This window comes from Panthera uncia, unplaced genomic scaffold, assembly GCF_023721935.1.
Source record: "Panthera uncia isolate 11264 unplaced genomic scaffold, Puncia_PCG_1.0 HiC_scaffold_1032, whole genome shotgun sequence".
In the NCBI taxonomy this organism is placed as follows: Eukaryota; Metazoa; Chordata; class Mammalia; order Carnivora; family Felidae; genus Panthera; species Panthera uncia.
Genome location: NW_026057626.1, coordinates 2,845 through 19,394, shown reverse-complemented (window position 1 = coordinate 19,394; position 16,550 = coordinate 2,845). Strand labels below are relative to the sequence as shown.

The window sequence follows — 16,550 nt, the reverse complement described above, 5'->3', positions numbered from 1 at the left end:
GTGCTGGTGAGGATGTACAGCAACTAGAACTCTTTTTTTTTTTTTTTTAAGATTCTATTTTTAAGTAATTTCTACACCCAAAGTGGGGCTTGAACTCACAACCTTGAGATCAAGAATCATGTGTTTCACTGACTAAGATAGCCAGGTGCCCTTGCTGACGTCTGTTTTAAATCTGCACTGCTAACAAAGATTGTTTCCTCTTGTTTTTTGCACTATCTTTGCTATTTCTCCTGGGAAAGAGCTTTGAAAACTCATTTTACTTAAATCGCAATAATAACAGGTCAAGGGTGAAAGTCATCTTTGCCAAGGCTTACAGCACCCACCTTGTATTTGACAGTAATGGCTGAAACTTAAAATTGAGAACAGGGTTGATTTAATTTGGGGGATTCTGACTAAGTGAAAAAAGCTACGAACTGGTGAACTTCAGTGCAATTACACTCAGTTTGCAAAAATGCAGAGGATGCGTCACGGGACCGTGTACTGTGCTGTGGAAATACACACACACCCGTTCATAGTTTCCGGCAGAGGAGAAGGTGCATAATAAATACAGACGAATCATCCATTCTATGAAATAGAGGCCTCTGGTTTATAGCAATAGAGATTATAATTTGTTTAATTCTTACTATCAGCGAAGAAAATAATGAGAGAGTAAAAGGAAGTTCTATAAAAAGGAAAGTATCTGTCAATATTCTTCTCCATTAAGAAATATTCAACACTTTATATGAGATTATATGAGGATAGTTCATGAGCAACAGTAATGTCGACGTGAGAGGCAGATATTTGAGCAAATCTGTAAAACATGGAAGGGAAAAAGCAGGGTCCCTTTTACGAGGAAGGCTGATGTTGGAAGTCCTTCCTGGTTTGCAGCATAAGGAGCTTGGTTTAAGGAAGAAAGGAACCGCCAAATCCTCCAAAACCCTCCCAATGTCCTACCTTTCATCTTGTTCCCTGTCCCATCTGGCCCCAGTGGCAGAGCTCAGGACCCAGAGCCCAGGGGCTTGGGGAGGACGACCAGGACCAGAAAGGGGTTGGTGGTGGGGTCACTGGGTGGGGAGGAGATTGAGGGTAATCATAAATGAGAGGACGACACATTTCTCTTGGTTTCTCTCTGCTCCTACCTCCGTCAGAAAGAAGTCAGTTGGGCATTTTCCTTTAACGTGCACCTGTTCTGGAGAGGATAAAGCCAATTCTATAAGATTAAAAAAAAAAAAAAGGACAAGAAAAGAAAAGGAGCCAACAAGATGAGGTCACTGTATAATTTGTTGTCTAAACTGGGACACATTTGTGAGTCTGAAGGGTTATTGTTAATATTGATAAACAGGGCTGTCCTGGCAAACGGAACATACTGTCATCCCAGAGGGACATAGTTAACCCCGAGTGGGGTTGATGTTCTTCAGTCTCCAAGAAGTCTCTGAAGGCAGCTTATTTTCTTTAAAGTGCTGTTTCTTGGCACCTCCCCTTCCCTTAGACAAAGTAAGGAAAATGCAAGGAATATTCTTCTTGATTTCTCTCCCCAAACGGGAGAACAGTGGGAGGAGGGAGGTGTAGAAGGGTTCTAGATCTCATTCCAGGCATGTTCGAATGAATGGGGGCTTCTGGTTTCTAGGCAAATGAGTGAATTATTTTTCACTTCCAGATTGTTTACCAGTTTCTTTTCACTATTAGCTGAAGTATAAGGCTTTCTTTTTCTCTTTTCTACAAAACTGAGGTGACCTGGGAATGCCTAAAGTTCACATTCTCCCATCAGTGAGTGTATGTGTTCAAGATATGCACTGTTCTCCCTATTAAACTCACACATTCTATTTCCTGTAGAAATATTGTAAGAAAAACCTGGCTTGTAAAATGGACATTCTCTGTAGAATTTTCTGTAGAATTCGGTAGAATATTCTGTATGAATTTTCTGTTGAAAAAAGTTTTTGTATGTTCTACTCCATAAGCAAAGTGATCTGGCATGGAGGTCAGAAAGTCTCATTTCTCTGATGGTTTTTTACTCATTAGAGAAGGACATGCTTGGCTTAGTCCTAACATTGGCAAAGGCAAACATCGATCCTGGTGGATACATGACATTTTCTATGACTATGTTCTTGTAAAGCTTGAAGCATTTTCAAGACATCACTAGAATGAAGTAGAATTTCAACATCATATTTGGTGATCAGTTCAACAAAAAGCAGTAGGTAACTATTCCATGTCAGGTAGGAATATTGTGTCCCTAGTTTCTCTGTCTTCCAAGAAGTACATTGAAATTCCCAAATTTTGCCATTAATGTTTTCTTGTAAAAGTATTTACCACAAAGTTTACTGTAAGTGTCATACTTGAAGCTTGGTTTCGTCTTGGACAGAGGTATTTATATATAGGTAAAAATGTATCCCCAAGATGTAAAAAGATATAAGTTGTTTCGTCTCCTGGGTATTTCTGTATGAATGAAGTCAAGGAGGCGATGAATGACCATGGCCTTGTGTGAACCCTGGGGCACACTGCTCACTGTGAGTTGTAAGTTATTTGGGGGAAATCTTGACTGGTCCTGGAGCTACGCAACATTACTATATTTTATCAAACTTTGTAGCTTTGGATACAAAAACAATTTACTCCAAATACTGTCTTTGCTGACTCTTCTTCTTGAAAAGCCACCCTGGAGAATCTCCCTGTCCCCATGGATTCAAACTGTGACCCAGTTGTCCAAGGCAGAACTAGAAAACAGTCATTTAAAACATATCGTGAAAATGGACATAAATCAAAAATTACATTGAGGCAATATTTATGAAAAGCTAATCAATGTGAATGGGAGGTTGTGTTTACAAAAACTTTTAAGTAAAACTAAACCTAATTTCCTGCATAACGATTACATAGCCATAATAGCTATTAAATTACATAGCTATTAATACATAGCTATAATTTGATCTCCATTCACCATTAAAAAGTCCAGGACCTGTGGTTTGTTAGATATTTTTTGAAGTCAATGTTTTTTTTAACATGAGGTAGCTTTCTAGCAGCATTTTGGGTGCTTTTACGCCAACACAGTGTGGTCTGGCATGATACCAGGTTTGGGCACAGGTGGGAGGCAAGAACTGGCTCTGTAGGAAAACTGTATCTTACTACAGGTAAAGATGGTCTTCTTGTTACAGTAAATGGGGTGGGAGAGAAATATAGCAATTGGAGAATAAGCAGCACTCTTACGGGTAAGAGAATAGATATCTAATCTCACTACTGTACCATTTCTCGTGAGTAACAGTGGTTAATTTTAATTTTCACTAAGCTATTAAGTACCAAAACTTAGAAACTCAATTCTAATTTACTAGATGCTCCTAAATGATTGGTTTGGCACTCTGTTATCATTTGGTTGGTTTATTCATGTTAGTTTCTTCTGTGAAGAGTCTTTTCTAGGAAATAAGAAAGCAAGAAGTAACAAAAAATAGATTTGATGCATAAGGTACGATAGGTATTAAACAGGTGCTAGTTTCTGACGTCCAAAAACATCAACATCATGTGAAGTAAACCTGTGGTCCCACACTTGATTTTTAAACATCTCATTTTTTTAAAGTTCCAAACTCATTATAGCTGGAGCTGTTCTACATGACTCAATTTGGGCAAAGTCAATACATATGGCACTACAGACACATTGATACTTTCTACGAATAGGTTCTAATGGAATTCAAAGTATTCTCTCGATTTTACTAGAATGAAGTAAAATTTCAGCAAAAAGTAAAACCATAGTTACTTGCTTGAATACAGTCCATCCTTACGAGGTAAATGTACGAATACCTGTGTTTCCTTGGTGTTGAAGTGGCAATTCTTGATACTTTGCTATTTTTGTATGTTTAGGCTTCTCTTCTTAGCCTTTAAAAAACTCATTATGATTTCACCCAGAATAATGATTTTTCTCATAAAAAGATTCCTGTGGTTAACTAACTGTTCATTTTGATTAAATTTAAAACTCCTCTGGATGAAACCTTCTATTTTGCATTGACGAGACATGTAGAAGGAATCTTTTCTATTTCCAGAGATTTTAAAGAACATTAAAGCTTTTGCTCTTGGAGTTTGGAATGCTTTTTTGGACTCAGTGGGAATTTGCCTGCCTCAATGTAATTACTCTTTTTGAGTATAAAAGCAGGTCTGTCCAGGAATGTAGATTTGGACCTCAAAATTGCTTATGGAGGAATTTTTCACTTCCTCATTTTTAAAACTAGTTTGGTCCAAAAGTTAGTTTGAAGCCAGTATGAATTATATTCAAATTTGTACTTTTTATGAGATGAATATGTGTAAAAATATGATTTGGCTATTTAGAGAAATTTTTCTTGCATTTTTCTATTTAATGAGAAAGAAATAAAAAAGGAAGACATTAAGGGTTGAAGACAGGGTTGAAATGGAAAGATTATGGCCATTCCCAAAGTTAGTTGCACATTGAAATCACCTGAGATTTTTAAAAAGTACCGAGAATATCACCCCGTGGTATTCTAATGTAATCCATATGAGGCGCCATCTTGGTAAAGGCATTCTGAAAAGCCTTCCGGGTGTTTCTGATGTGCAGTTAAGTTTGGGAGCCACTATCCTAGGGAATATGAGGATCAAAATGTAAAGCTGAAAGCACCGGGTCTTTCAGAGTGAGCTTAGCCTTGAGGCCTTTGATACCTGATTAGAATTAACAGAACTGAAAGGTTACAAGGACTTTTAACTCTTATTGGAATTTAGCTGATTTTGATTGGAATCTGGGCTGATTTTGGATCCCAGGATCCCATTCAAGAGTTGACCAATGGTTCTATGTTTTCATGTGTATGTCTTCCTTTGAGTCCTGTAGAATTTTTACCAGGGCCAAAGGATTTTTTTAAATGGAAATTCTGGTACTGTAGGTCTTAAACCACTAATGAGACTGAAACAGTAGTGATAGGTGTTTGGAGTTCAGACCTGGGTTATTTCTATTTTGATACAGACGTAGTCATTTACATGTATGACAAGAAAGTAGAGCTTTCTGCTCCCTCCATCCTGTTTTTTTGTAGCACCCGTATCCCTAGAAGATGTTCCTGGAGAGAGGCCTGAAGCCCTCGAGGATTTTGGTAAACAGCACCCTGGCTGGGTGTCTAAGAATCAGCTTCTGATCAATCGGCAGTGGTGGGTGTAAGGTTTCTGTGCTCAGTTCAAGACCAAAGGGCTCAGACACGGTAAAGCTGTCCGATACTTGTTGAAAACAGAAGGGAGGAAAGGTAGAGGATTTGTGGGCAGATTTCATGCGAGTGGGTGAGACAGTCCAAGGCTGACCCCACGTCAATATAACAGTCTCTGAATGCCAGACGGTGGACTGGATGCTGCAAAAAGTCCAAAGAAATGAGAGTGGATCTTCACTCCTCTGTTTGAAAAGACTTCACAGCCCCTTTGCTGAGTAGGAAAAAGCGTCACAAGTGATGATCGGTAGATCTGATGCGCCTTTTTATGGTATTAGGCACGAGCCACGTGAGACAGATATGAAAACAAATCAATGTGAATAAGCGAAAAGTTTACAAGGAGAAGTCCTTTTACGCCGGGGTGATTACTGTGTTAGGGGACCATTGGCAAGGATGGGGGTTCCAGGGAAGGAGAGGTGCGGGCCGATGAGTTTAGTAAACAGTGGGCCCGGGTTCATTTTATTGTTACCTGCAGCACATCACGCTGACTTCCAGGAGGTCCCCAGGGGTCACGGGGGCCACAAAGATGCTGACCTAGGACAGACTGACCTGGGGCATTTTTTGGACGGAAGTGATGCTGACCCCATCAGACCTTGGGCAGTCTTTCACGGACCCCAGCCTGAGGACATACCCCACGCGGCGGGCAATGCGAACGCCTTTCAAAGAGCGTCCTCCCCGGCCCCTACCCTGCCTGTTTGTGACTCTCTGTGTCACAGAAGCAGCTGTGAGCCCAGGTTAAGACTCTGGAATTCACATGGCTCTCTTTGTTGTTTCTGGCCCAGGTCTGCTGACACCTGAATGCTTGCTGGTTAACAGGTCTCTCTTTACACTGTCAGGGTTCAGAAACCCATCACCAGGTCCCTCAGAAGCCTGGGAGAAACGACTGTTGGGGCAATGGTTCTTTAGCTTTCTGTTAGACAAAAGCCTGCTCGACATTTGATTTCACTGGGAATACAGCCTCCTATCATGATTCTACAATTAGTATACACTAACCAGTCTCGGGCAAGGCATCGCTTTAGGAAAAGTATTACTTGTGATCGTAAGGAAACTGAGTGAGAGGTTTATTTCTTCCGGATAGAGTTGTGTGTGTCTTATTCTTAAATTAAAAGAAAGATATCTTCAGAAGGCTCCATATCCATCCCCTCGGGCAGTCACTGCAAAAGTGGGGTAGACCTCATACGTCGTATATGCTGCTAAGTCTTGTCCAAGGGTCACCGCTTGCTTGAGCTGGGCCGCGGACACAGGTGCACTTGCGTTAGGGACAGCGTATCCTGGAGAAGGAGGCAGAGAGAGCTTCAGCAAAGGCATCCGGGTGTCCTCCCTTTTGGTTAGCTGTCTTCTTTTTGGGATATGAAACTTTGACGTCGCTTAAAGCCAAAAGTTTAATACGTCCCTCTAAAAAAGTGAACTCCTGGGGCACCCGGGTGGCTCAGTCGGTTACACGTCCGACTTGGGCTCCGGTCTTGACCTCGCGGTGTGTGAGCTCAAGTCCCGCGCCAGGCTGTCTGCTGTCAGCCCAGAGCCTGCTTTGTATCCTCTGTCCCCCTTCCCTCTGCCCCTCCCCCATTCTCTCTCTCTCTCACAAATCCACATTAAAAGAAATTAAAAAGGGAACTCAGGAGACATAATATCTAGACTCAGTGACTTAGGGGACAGTGTTCCTCAAAGCAAGGTCAACTATGTGTGCCCTATCCACTTCATGCTTGCAGAATCAGAAACACCAGAGATCGAGTCCGAGAAACAGAAACTTAACAGGATGCTGAGTTAATTACACTTGAGACTTGGGTCTTTATCAGAGGGTCGCAAAATTTACAAAGGAGGAGAGGTGATTGAGAGGTTGGCAGGGCTGGAGGAGTGGGGGCTCTGTGGGTCTGATTTTGTGCCCCCACCCCCATCTGAGTGAAATGTTAAAAACTCATTGCTTTTGTCCAAGAAGGACGTATAGGAAGTAGGTAGACCGGTAGAAAAAATACTGAGCGTTTTCGTGTATTTCTACGTAGCACCGTGAAAGCAAATACGTGGGCTGTTTACATTTAGACCCGACCGTGAAGGGCAAAGATCATCTTGCCTCACCAGCAAGCTGTCTGGAGGCCACGATGCTTGTCCTCACCCTCAGACAACTAAGGGGTTTGAGTGGTGAGGAGGCCATCACGGGCAGTCACATTAATATCACGTCTGGCTGATTGACATCCACGTTTAGAGAAAACAGCTATTACCTAAAAGCAATGTTTCTCTGTTAACGTTTTAGATCAAAATTAAACCGTTTCTGAGAAGACCCAAAAAGTGTGCAGGTGACAAGAAAAAGGGAAAAATATACTTAAGCAACAAACGGGGACCTGAAAAAAAAAAAAAGAAAAGAAAAAGAAAAAGCCCATTTGGTTTATGTGCCGTGGCCATCATCCCAACCCCAGACACATTGATTTCTTTCTGGTGGCTTCTCAGGAAGTGGTGGCAGGAAACTGGCTGGACCATTTTTTTAAAAATTAAATCCACTCCTTGGCTTGAACACTTTGGCCAGTAATGCTGACTAAGGCACGACTGAAGTTCAGTCTGTTTTCCAACGAGATGAGAAATGTGTTACCGATTACTTCCCTGACTTTGGAAATAGTATTTCTAAATTAGTGAGTAAGAAATACACATGTGTGAAGAGAGCGTGTGCATGTATGCGTGTGTGTGTGTGGTGTAGATTCTATTTTAGGGATTTTGAATTTTCTTCTTCAACTTGGCTAATTTCCCAAGTGCAAGAGTATTTGGAATTTAAACAGATTCTTCCCTTGTGACCCATTATTCTTTGCTTGACTCCACAGCAAAGTTATAAGAGAGGCTCTCAGATTCTCAGGCGTCCCCAAGACAACTCTCATGCCCTAAATATTTTTTACTTCTTGTGGGAGCAAACAGAAGTGAGGACAAGAGCAAACGTTCTTAGGTAAAAGCAAATCCTTTGCAATGTGCAACTGGAAAATTCTGACAGTGGCTCATTTGTTTTTACAGTACATTATTTAAGTGGCTTTGGGGTGCAGCTGTCCACAAGACAGGGGCTGAAACTTCTCCCAGAACCGAGAAGCCGTGGCACAGGACCCCCAGGAGACTGACATGTCAACACCCTGTTGTGTGGGAAGCGAGCACGGGCCTGATGGCCCCAGCGCAGCCCAGGGGACCTGCCCTGTGCATTGGCAGCTGTGGTCTTGGCAACCTCGTGGGGGCACGCCACACATCTTCTCCACGTTCTACAGAACAAAGCTGGCATTGAGGTCACATTCACCGGTTGCAACCTTGCTTGCCAGAATGGAAAACACATTCGCAACTTTTGAGAAACAAAAGAAAATCAAAATGGGCCCAGGTGTTATGTTCGTGAGCAACAGACAGTTCTCACGCCTGTATGTGCCCAATATACGAATGAATGCATGGGTTGACAGAAATGCCCTATTTCTGGGTCCAGTCAGATCTCTTAATTTGTCTTAAGGGAGGTATGCCAATGCAGTGACTCATGACCAATTTCTTCAAAAGAAATGAACTTTTATTTGCTAAAACTGAACGGAGTTACTTAACCTAACTGTTAAGGAAACATTTCCAGAACAAATTTGTCATCTGGTTTCTTTGAATCTCTAGAGGGTTCACTTTTTAATTGTTAGCATTGGTTGTAGGTACATAATAAATGGGGAAAAGTCTTTTAAATGTGACCCTGGAGGCGTGTCGATCTACAGACAGGCTTTATTCTGAGCAAACAGTGTGCTCCAGACCAAAATTATAGAGCAGATAAAATGAGGGCTGATTATCCACATATTGAAAGGATCTCGATCTGTCTCTGACTCTCTCTTGCACACAGAGTTTTTGACTTAAAATAACTTAAGAAATGCGTGGTCTACACGATTCTTCCAGAAAGCAAAGCAATGAAAGTCAAGTTGAGTTGAAGATGAGAAAAGTGCAGATACTCCAAGGGCTCCTTAAAAGCCAGTTGACCTTGGCCAAATTACTTCATCATCCCTGTCCTTGGTTCCTTCAGCTCACAATGGGCATTATGCCACAACCTACCTCTTGCGGGGTCCTGAGCGTCACTGATATAGCATAAAGCATGCGGAGCATTTAGGCGAGCACCTGGCGTGCCCCGAGCGTTCGAGTGAACATTAACTCTTAATAGGCAGTTCCAACCTCTCTCATTAAAAGTGAAAACCCAAGCCGACCAGATGCAGAGGCTGGCTCTTTCGAGATCACGCTGCTACTCAAGCTGAGCCGAGCCTGGCCCCCCGCTCCTCCCACCCTCCCCCCTCACTCCCCTCTGTCCTACCTGGATGGTCCACTCACCTGGGGAGCGTCTTTGGTCACAGATGGTGTAAGTCAGATTTCTTGTGGGTGGGGGTCATAAAGAGCTCTAAGGGTCCATGGTCCCAAGGGAGGGCTTCCCAAACACGCTGGGTGGGCTGCCGTGTCCGGCACAATTTTCCGTACCTGGGAAAGCAGCGGCGGCTGCGGGGGCGGTGGGGGCCTCGGCCCCGTCGGTGGGGATGCCCAGGGTGTGGAGGGTGTGCTCTGCTGCGTAGGTCTTGGCTTCGTCCACGTAGGCACTTAGCTTCGGAGGCGTGAAGGGGTGGCTGCAAGACATATCCAGTCGGGGCAGGCATTTAAATTTGGGGTGCTGAGGGCTGAGATGGGAGCAAAGTTCCGTCGCCGTTAGTGTTTGCAGATGAGCGGGTAGTGGGGTTTTGTGTGCGTGGTTTTCATTCTCTTTGCATTTAAGACTTGTACGTGTGTGTGTGTGTGTGTGTGTGTGCAGGGAGATTTGTGACCTGACCCAGGACCTCAGCGGTGGATACGACATTCCTGGGGCACATGCCTAACGCACCGCATGGCTGTTCTACTGCGCACGTGAACCAGGAAAGTTCCTAAAACATGCAGAGACGCGGGCTTGAGGCGGGGATACCCACTCCCAGAGAGGATCTTTGATTCAAAATTTAAGTGACTGCGCACGGTGTCATGCTGTACAACGTGGTGATTTCCTGTGGTTCAGCCTGAATGCTGCACAGGTAAAAGACGGGCGACAGTTTTCATTTCCGTTACATTTTACATCTGAAGTTCTTCATTGGTGGATGATGCTATGCAGTCTTCATCGTCTGTTTGAAACATGGGGCCTTTGAGAGGCTGGAACCTCTATCCCGCTACACGACTGGACGTTTGCGTTTAATGAAAATTGAGTAGGCAGTAGACTGAAACATTTAGCTTATATAGATAGTGACAACGTAGGGGCACCTGAGTTGCCTAGTGGGTTCAGCGTCCAAATCTTGACATTGGCTCAGGTCATGATCTCACAGTTCGTGGGATCAAGCCCCGTGTCAGGCTCTGCGCTGACCGCATGGAGCCTGCTTGGGATTCTCTCTCTCTCTCTCTCTCTCTCTCTCTCTCTCTCTCTTTCTCCCTCTCTTTCTGCCCCTCTCCTGCTCACGCACACCTTCTGTCTCTCTCAAAATAAACATTTTCAAAAAAAGATAGTGACAAAATACACTCAATTTACTGGAGACTCTTACTCTAAAAATCTTAGAAAATTAGGAATTTGGAGATGTTACGCACATGGCAGGATTCTGGCTGGCCAGGGCAGGAATGGTTATTTTGTATAAGAATAGTTGCCGTTGATCTTGTCCAATGGCCGAGTGCAGCTGATATACCGGTTGTCCCCAGTTATTTTTCTGACAAATTTCTTCTAATATCTATGAGAGTTAAAACAAAACAAAAAAAAAAGTGATTTTCCTTCCAATTGTCGTATTTGCACTATTTCATCAGCTTTCAGGGTTTTAAACTCTAATCTTCAGTGTTGAAGCTAATGTAAGAAAATATAAAACGCCACATGGTTTAATGACTCATATAATTTTAAGACGAACTCAACTTGAACTCCATTTAAAATGTTACATCTATTAATTCACAAAAATCGTTTTCACGCCATTTATTCTCATATGTTTTTAGTTCAGTCCATTAGCCGTAACTTTTTCTTCTTCTTCTTTTTTTTTACCCATAGCTTAATTCTATGATTTGTTGGATGTATTTATTCCATTAAAGAAAAACTGACATTTTAGCACTGTGTGGCTGGATTTCCTCATTACCCTCAATCCTTCTGTCTACAGTGGTTTAGAGAAAATAACCTAAGAATATAGTCCTACTTCATGTCGTTTGTCATAGGGTTTTAACTTTACATTTTCGTAAAAATCAAGGTAAAAAGTTTAATGGGTTACTAGTTACTGGGGTTACAACTGCTGACTGTACGGGACAGTCCTTGTCTCTCTGCTCCTGGTGGGCGTTTGTGACTCCACCGCGGAACTGTTAAGGCTCCAACTCTGTTGGTTTGGGTTGGCACAGCCTTCAGTGTCTAAGCTGTAGTTGTAGAGATTCAGAGACAAATTAAAGAACTTTCAATAGTTGCTAGAGATGGTTCCTTACATATTACTATAAACCACGACCAACTTCTGATCTGGGTTGAATACAAGAAGGAGAGATTGTCCCTCACGCTATGGCAGCTCATAGAACTATGACATGGAATTTATAACAATTACTATTTTTTATTTTCTTAAAAGATTTCTAAGTATCTTAGTTCTTTAATAAGGTGCCTTATTTTAAATTTTAACCCAAGATAGATTGGATGACAAGCTTTAGTGCTTTCTGAGCAAGGCTTCATCATGATTTTATTACAATTAATTTTATTACAATTAATTGGCTTATGTGTCAGCTGTCTCTTACTGGATTGCCATATGAGTTTTGATGGCAAAGACCGTATTATATTCTCTTTTCCATCCCCAGCACCTAACGCAATACATGGTGCATGATACATGGCCAATAAATGGTTTTTGAATAAACAAATGTTTGCTGTTTACCACTCTGATAGGCATCTTTATTTTTAATTGCCTGGGTAAGGATAGCAGCAACCTTAGATGAGCTAATGTGTATGTGTAAGACAACCATCAATCCTGCAAAAATAGTACTCAGGATGAGCTGTTAGAAAACCAAGTTTTCTATTTGCTTGCAATCATAAGGCCTACTTCCATAAACCTGGGGGCTTATACCTTTGGGCCTGGAGTAGGAATGTTTCCTTTAGGGTCCACAGACTGTACCTCTGAACGACCAGTTACTGGTTCTTTAGCCAGTGTCTCTACAGGGAGGCCATCAGAGGTATTGCACACCCACGGGCTAAGGGTTAACACATCCTGTTTTGTTTTATTTTTACCCCTGTTAATTCATTTTCCATACTGGAACAGCTTTTATAACTTTTAATTTTCCAATAATAAAAACCACAGCCTCAAGCAGAAACATGGAGCTGTGGAATGAGAGCATTAAAAATTCCCCATAATCACTGCCCAACTATAATTATTGTAGAAGACTTAATTGGATAAGAGTGATGGCATCTCATAGTTAATATGGGTAATGATATCACCATCAGTAGCGTGGTTTTTATCTCTTAAACATAGTGTTTATGGGGCGTCTGGGTGGCTCAGTAGGTTAAGTGTCCAACTTTGGCTCAGGTCGCGATCTCACGGTTTGTGGGTTCAAGCCCGCATCGGGCTCTGTGCTGACAGTTCAGAGCTTGGAGCCTGCTTTGGATTCTGTGTCTCCTTCTCTCCCTGCCCCTCTCCCACTCACCTCTCTCTCTCTCTCTCTGTCTCAAAAATAAATAAACATTAAAGAACCCCACAGTGTTTCCAATAAAGGATGTCCTTTATTGGCACATAAGAGTGGTCTATTCATTCCCTGTCACGAATACTCTCCATTAGCCTACTCCCACACGGTAGGCATTTATTTTGAGTCAGGGTCTTTGCTGCACTTTATTTGCATTTAAGGTATTGGTTAATAATTCTTAGTAGGATCTTCGTTTTCCAGTTGTTCAGATTATTTAGGGTGTCAAACTTCATTTTTAAGAAGAAGAGCGAAATGGGACAGTGACACTCAATGGCAGGGCATTCTCTCATTGTGTCGATTGGCCGCTTTATCTATGTAAACAAAACAAAACGAGCAGTGGCCCGAGTAGGGATCAAGTCAAATCATTTGACGAAAGGTGTACCAAGGTCTTTGGCCTAACTTAAGGAAACTATCTCCGGAATAACATTACCTACCTGGGGAGCAAGTTTAATTCCCTGGGGTTTTAAAGTGACAGGATTCATTGGGGTGAGCTCCATCCCAGGTAAAAGGTCGTAGAGTTTGTCTTCTCTCTTGTCTCCCTTGACCTGGTATCCACGACCCAGGCCTGTGTAGGTCAAATAGCCACGGCCACCTAGTCTTCTTACTCCCGCAGCCCCTACAGGTACATTCATGTAAATTTCTAGGAATGTAAGAAGGTATTAAACTGAATCAAACCACCAGAAAATCACCCTGAATCTTACTGAAATGGAAAAGTTAGCCCAAGTCCCATTGATTACCGCCCTGACGATGCACAGAAAACTCTAGGATTCTGATGTAATGAAACTCAACAAAAGGTAGGGGTCGCCACAGGTGTGTTTTTGTGTGTTTTCTTTTTGACTGGGGAAGAAAGCAATCCTATCAAAGCCATCATCACTAAGTACACGAGCAACTTTAAAACTTTGGTACAGAGAAAAATTTTGCAACTTCTGTCTGCAGTTAACCTTTTGTTGATATTTTTCTATAGGCTAATAAATGTTGGGAAGGCATTTATTTCAAGATCCCAGCGTGTTATGACCACATGTATTAAAATAAGAGTTGCATTTTTATCTTCGATCAGGAAATCAGAAATGAATTCTAGCTTCCCCAATAGTTCCGTCCCCAGTGATCAGTCGGGAAATGGAACATTGAGAATACAGGTTTTTAAGTTCACTATTTTCTGTTTCATGGCCTGTCAATGTGAGGCTTAAATTCCCATTGAGTTTCATTAATAGATTCCTTTTGATTTTTTGCTTTGCTGTGTTGCCACTTTGATTTCCTACTGATGGCATAAAGTTGATAAAAAAATTAAATTGATTACCCTTCATCCATGAATCTCATTCATTGATTTCCTTTCTTGTTATAAGGTATTTTTTTCCCCTTGGAGTGGAGTTTGTTTTTTTCCTACATTACAACTGGTTGCCAATTTATATTTAACGTATGCATTATTTAATAATATGATTTCAGATTACAAATGTGTAATATTTTAATGACATAATTTGCCACCACATAGATAGATTATACCAGAGGAAAACCTGATGATTTCTTTAGCATTATAATCTTGGGTAGAGTGATTTTATGATGATTATGGAAATTTTAAGGCTGTTGAAGACTAGAGATCTTAGGATGGCCAACTCAGTTTTCCTGAAAAACAGTAAAACACAGTAAGAGGATAGTTTCCACAGTAATCTGACATGCCCCTTTGCTTCTAACTAAAACCCAAGGATGGGATTTAAATACACAGTTTGTTGTCAAGTTGCCCAGAATGGTTTTATATTTGGAAGACAGAACTGGGATTCTTTTGGCATTAACTACATCCTAGCAGGACCATTCTGAAGGATCCCATTAGGCAGAGACAAACTAGTTTACTAGAAATTAAAAAAAAATGCTTTCCTTTTCATCTATCTTGCTTGAACTGAGCCCAGAACACTGCTTGAACATTTGGAACTCTTATAGGATTACATAGGAAAGATTTATCATTTAGTAGTTAGTCTTTTTTCTATTTAGACTTTACTATTTAGTTCCCCATATCCTGGAGAAATAAATTTATTTCCTCACTAGTGTGGCTTTTTACAAGGCATAGCGCATAATCCTGGGAGGAGGTCAAATGAAAGCATGTCATGTGTCTCTTAGAACATGTTTATGATAATTTGATTTATATATGAATAGGCCCCTGAGTCGCCCTCAAAGGCACATGTGCCTTGACGTGTTTTTGCTATTTGACATAACTGGTTTTCATTGGCCCATCCTTGCTTTCATTTGTAAATTTTCTAATGAGTCACAAATGACTGCAATATGGTGGTGGTCCAATGATAAGGGAGAAGCTAACTATTTAGTCTGTACAAACTTTATGCACCCATGCGAAGACCAAATGTATGCATTAGACTCCTTTGTGCTATGTCCTGACCAAGTTTTTCCAATAACCAGTTGTAATGTGAAAAAAGATTTTTATGAAAGGACAACTATTGATATAATAATATTTGATTTTTCATGAACAATTTTCCAGTCCTTTTCTCCCGGTGGACCCATCCAATTTGTCTAAGGCTATTGCAATACAAATCATTTGAAATTGTAGAGTTATTCCAGGGCAAGAGCTGATGAGCATTACCTCTAACAGAAGGGGCTCGGATAATGGCCCTGTTGCCAAGATGTCCTTTAGTGGCTGGGAAATGAAGGCTGGGAATTGCTGTATAGGCCTGAGGGGCATAGAAGACAGGAGCTCCAAGGTAGGTTGTGGTGGGATCGTAAACATGGCCCAAAGAGTAGGTGTAATCTCCTTGCAGCATGGCGCCCCTTCCGCCCGTGCCTCGGGTGTACCTAACGTAACTGTCCTTGTCCACTGGTTTGGCTAGGGTCACTTCAATGGGGGAACCATCTAGCACCTGTTGTAGAGAGCAAAGAAGAAACAACATCAGAAGATATGAAGGCAACCCAGTGCGGCTGAGCCCTAGTCTCCTGAGCGTTAGTCAATTTGCTGCTCTGTTCGCCGTTTCGCTTACACATATCTTGTCTCTTTATCGGTTCACGTTTGTGGGTCAGTTGAGTTTTCCTGAGTCGTTTTGTTGGTACATTGCACATAATATGCACCAGGTTTCACAGTGACAAACGGACCACTGTCTGCTGACATACGGGTTATAAATTATGCGAATACAGTCATTGCAACAGAGAGTTATGTGATATTTTTATGAGATATATATGTTTTATTTTTTTGTTTTATTTTTTATATGGAACGCTTCACGAATTTGCGTGTCATCCTTGCGCAGGGGCCATGCTAATCTTCTCTGTATCGTTCCAATTTTAGTATATGTGCTGCCGAAGCGAGCACGAGATATATATGTTTTAAATTACACGTTATGTAATTCTAAGACATTTTAGGTTAATAATGGGTGGAACGTAATCTTTACTACTTAGCACAGCACAAAGAAGGTGAAAGGACACCAATAAAGAAATCTTATCGCTTGTTAGCACGTTGGCATGGGTAGCCTAGTCAGGTCGTTCCAGCTGCCAGCCAGTTAAATAGCTTACTTCTTATTTTTTTAATGTTTTGTTTATTTTTCAGAGAGAGAGAGACAGTGAGAGCCTGACCGGGGGAGGAGCAGAGAAAGGGGGACAGAGGATCCAAAGTGGGCTCTGCGCTGACACGCTGATCATAGTGAGCCTGATGTGGGGCTTGAACTCACGAAACGTGAGATCATGACCTGAGCTGAAGTCGGACGCTCAAATGACTGAGCCACCCAGGTGCCCCTAAATGGCTTACTTCGTAGAGCG

At 41.8% G+C, this 16,550-nt stretch overlaps 1 protein-coding gene and 1 non-coding gene across 2 annotated transcripts; both read right to left on the bottom strand.

The window, feature by feature from the left end:
- Positions 1-6,159: 6,159 nt before the first annotated feature.
- LOC125916723 (APOBEC1 complementation factor-like) lies at positions 6,160-15,727 on the bottom strand. Its single transcript, XM_049623024.1, has 5 exons — positions 15,391-15,727; positions 13,241-13,446; positions 10,716-10,852; positions 9,600-9,742; positions 6,160-6,424 (listed from the first exon to the last, which is right to left on the bottom strand). The coding sequence occupies exons 1-5, from the start codon at positions 15,692-15,694 to the stop codon at positions 6,273-6,275; spliced, it is 942 nt and encodes a 313-aa protein (XP_049478981.1). The 5' UTR covers positions 15,695-15,727; the 3' UTR covers positions 6,160-6,272.
- Positions 15,728-16,000: 273 nt separating this feature from the next.
- LOC125916724 (U6 spliceosomal RNA) lies at positions 16,001-16,107 on the bottom strand. The gene has a single exon (XR_007456015.1). It is a non-coding gene; the product is annotated as a U6 spliceosomal RNA (small nuclear RNA).
- Positions 16,108-16,550: the final 443 nt, after the last annotated feature.

What these genes read in the sequence shown, in the direction of transcription:
- LOC125916723 (XM_049623024.1), bottom strand. Translation starts at nt 15,694, where the DNA reads ATGTTGTTTCTTCTTTGCTCTCTACAACAGGTGCTAGATGGTTCCCCC. An exon ending in GAATTAAACTTGCTCCCCAG is followed by an intron (nt 10,853 to 13,240) that starts GTAGGTAATGTT and finishes TAACTCTCATAG; the next exon opens with ATATTAGAAGAAATTTGTCA. An exon ending in AGCCGCCGCTGCTTTCCCAG is followed by an intron (nt 6,425 to 9,599) that starts GTACGGAAAATT and finishes CTCCTTCTCCAG; the next exon opens with GATACGCTGTCCCTAACGCA.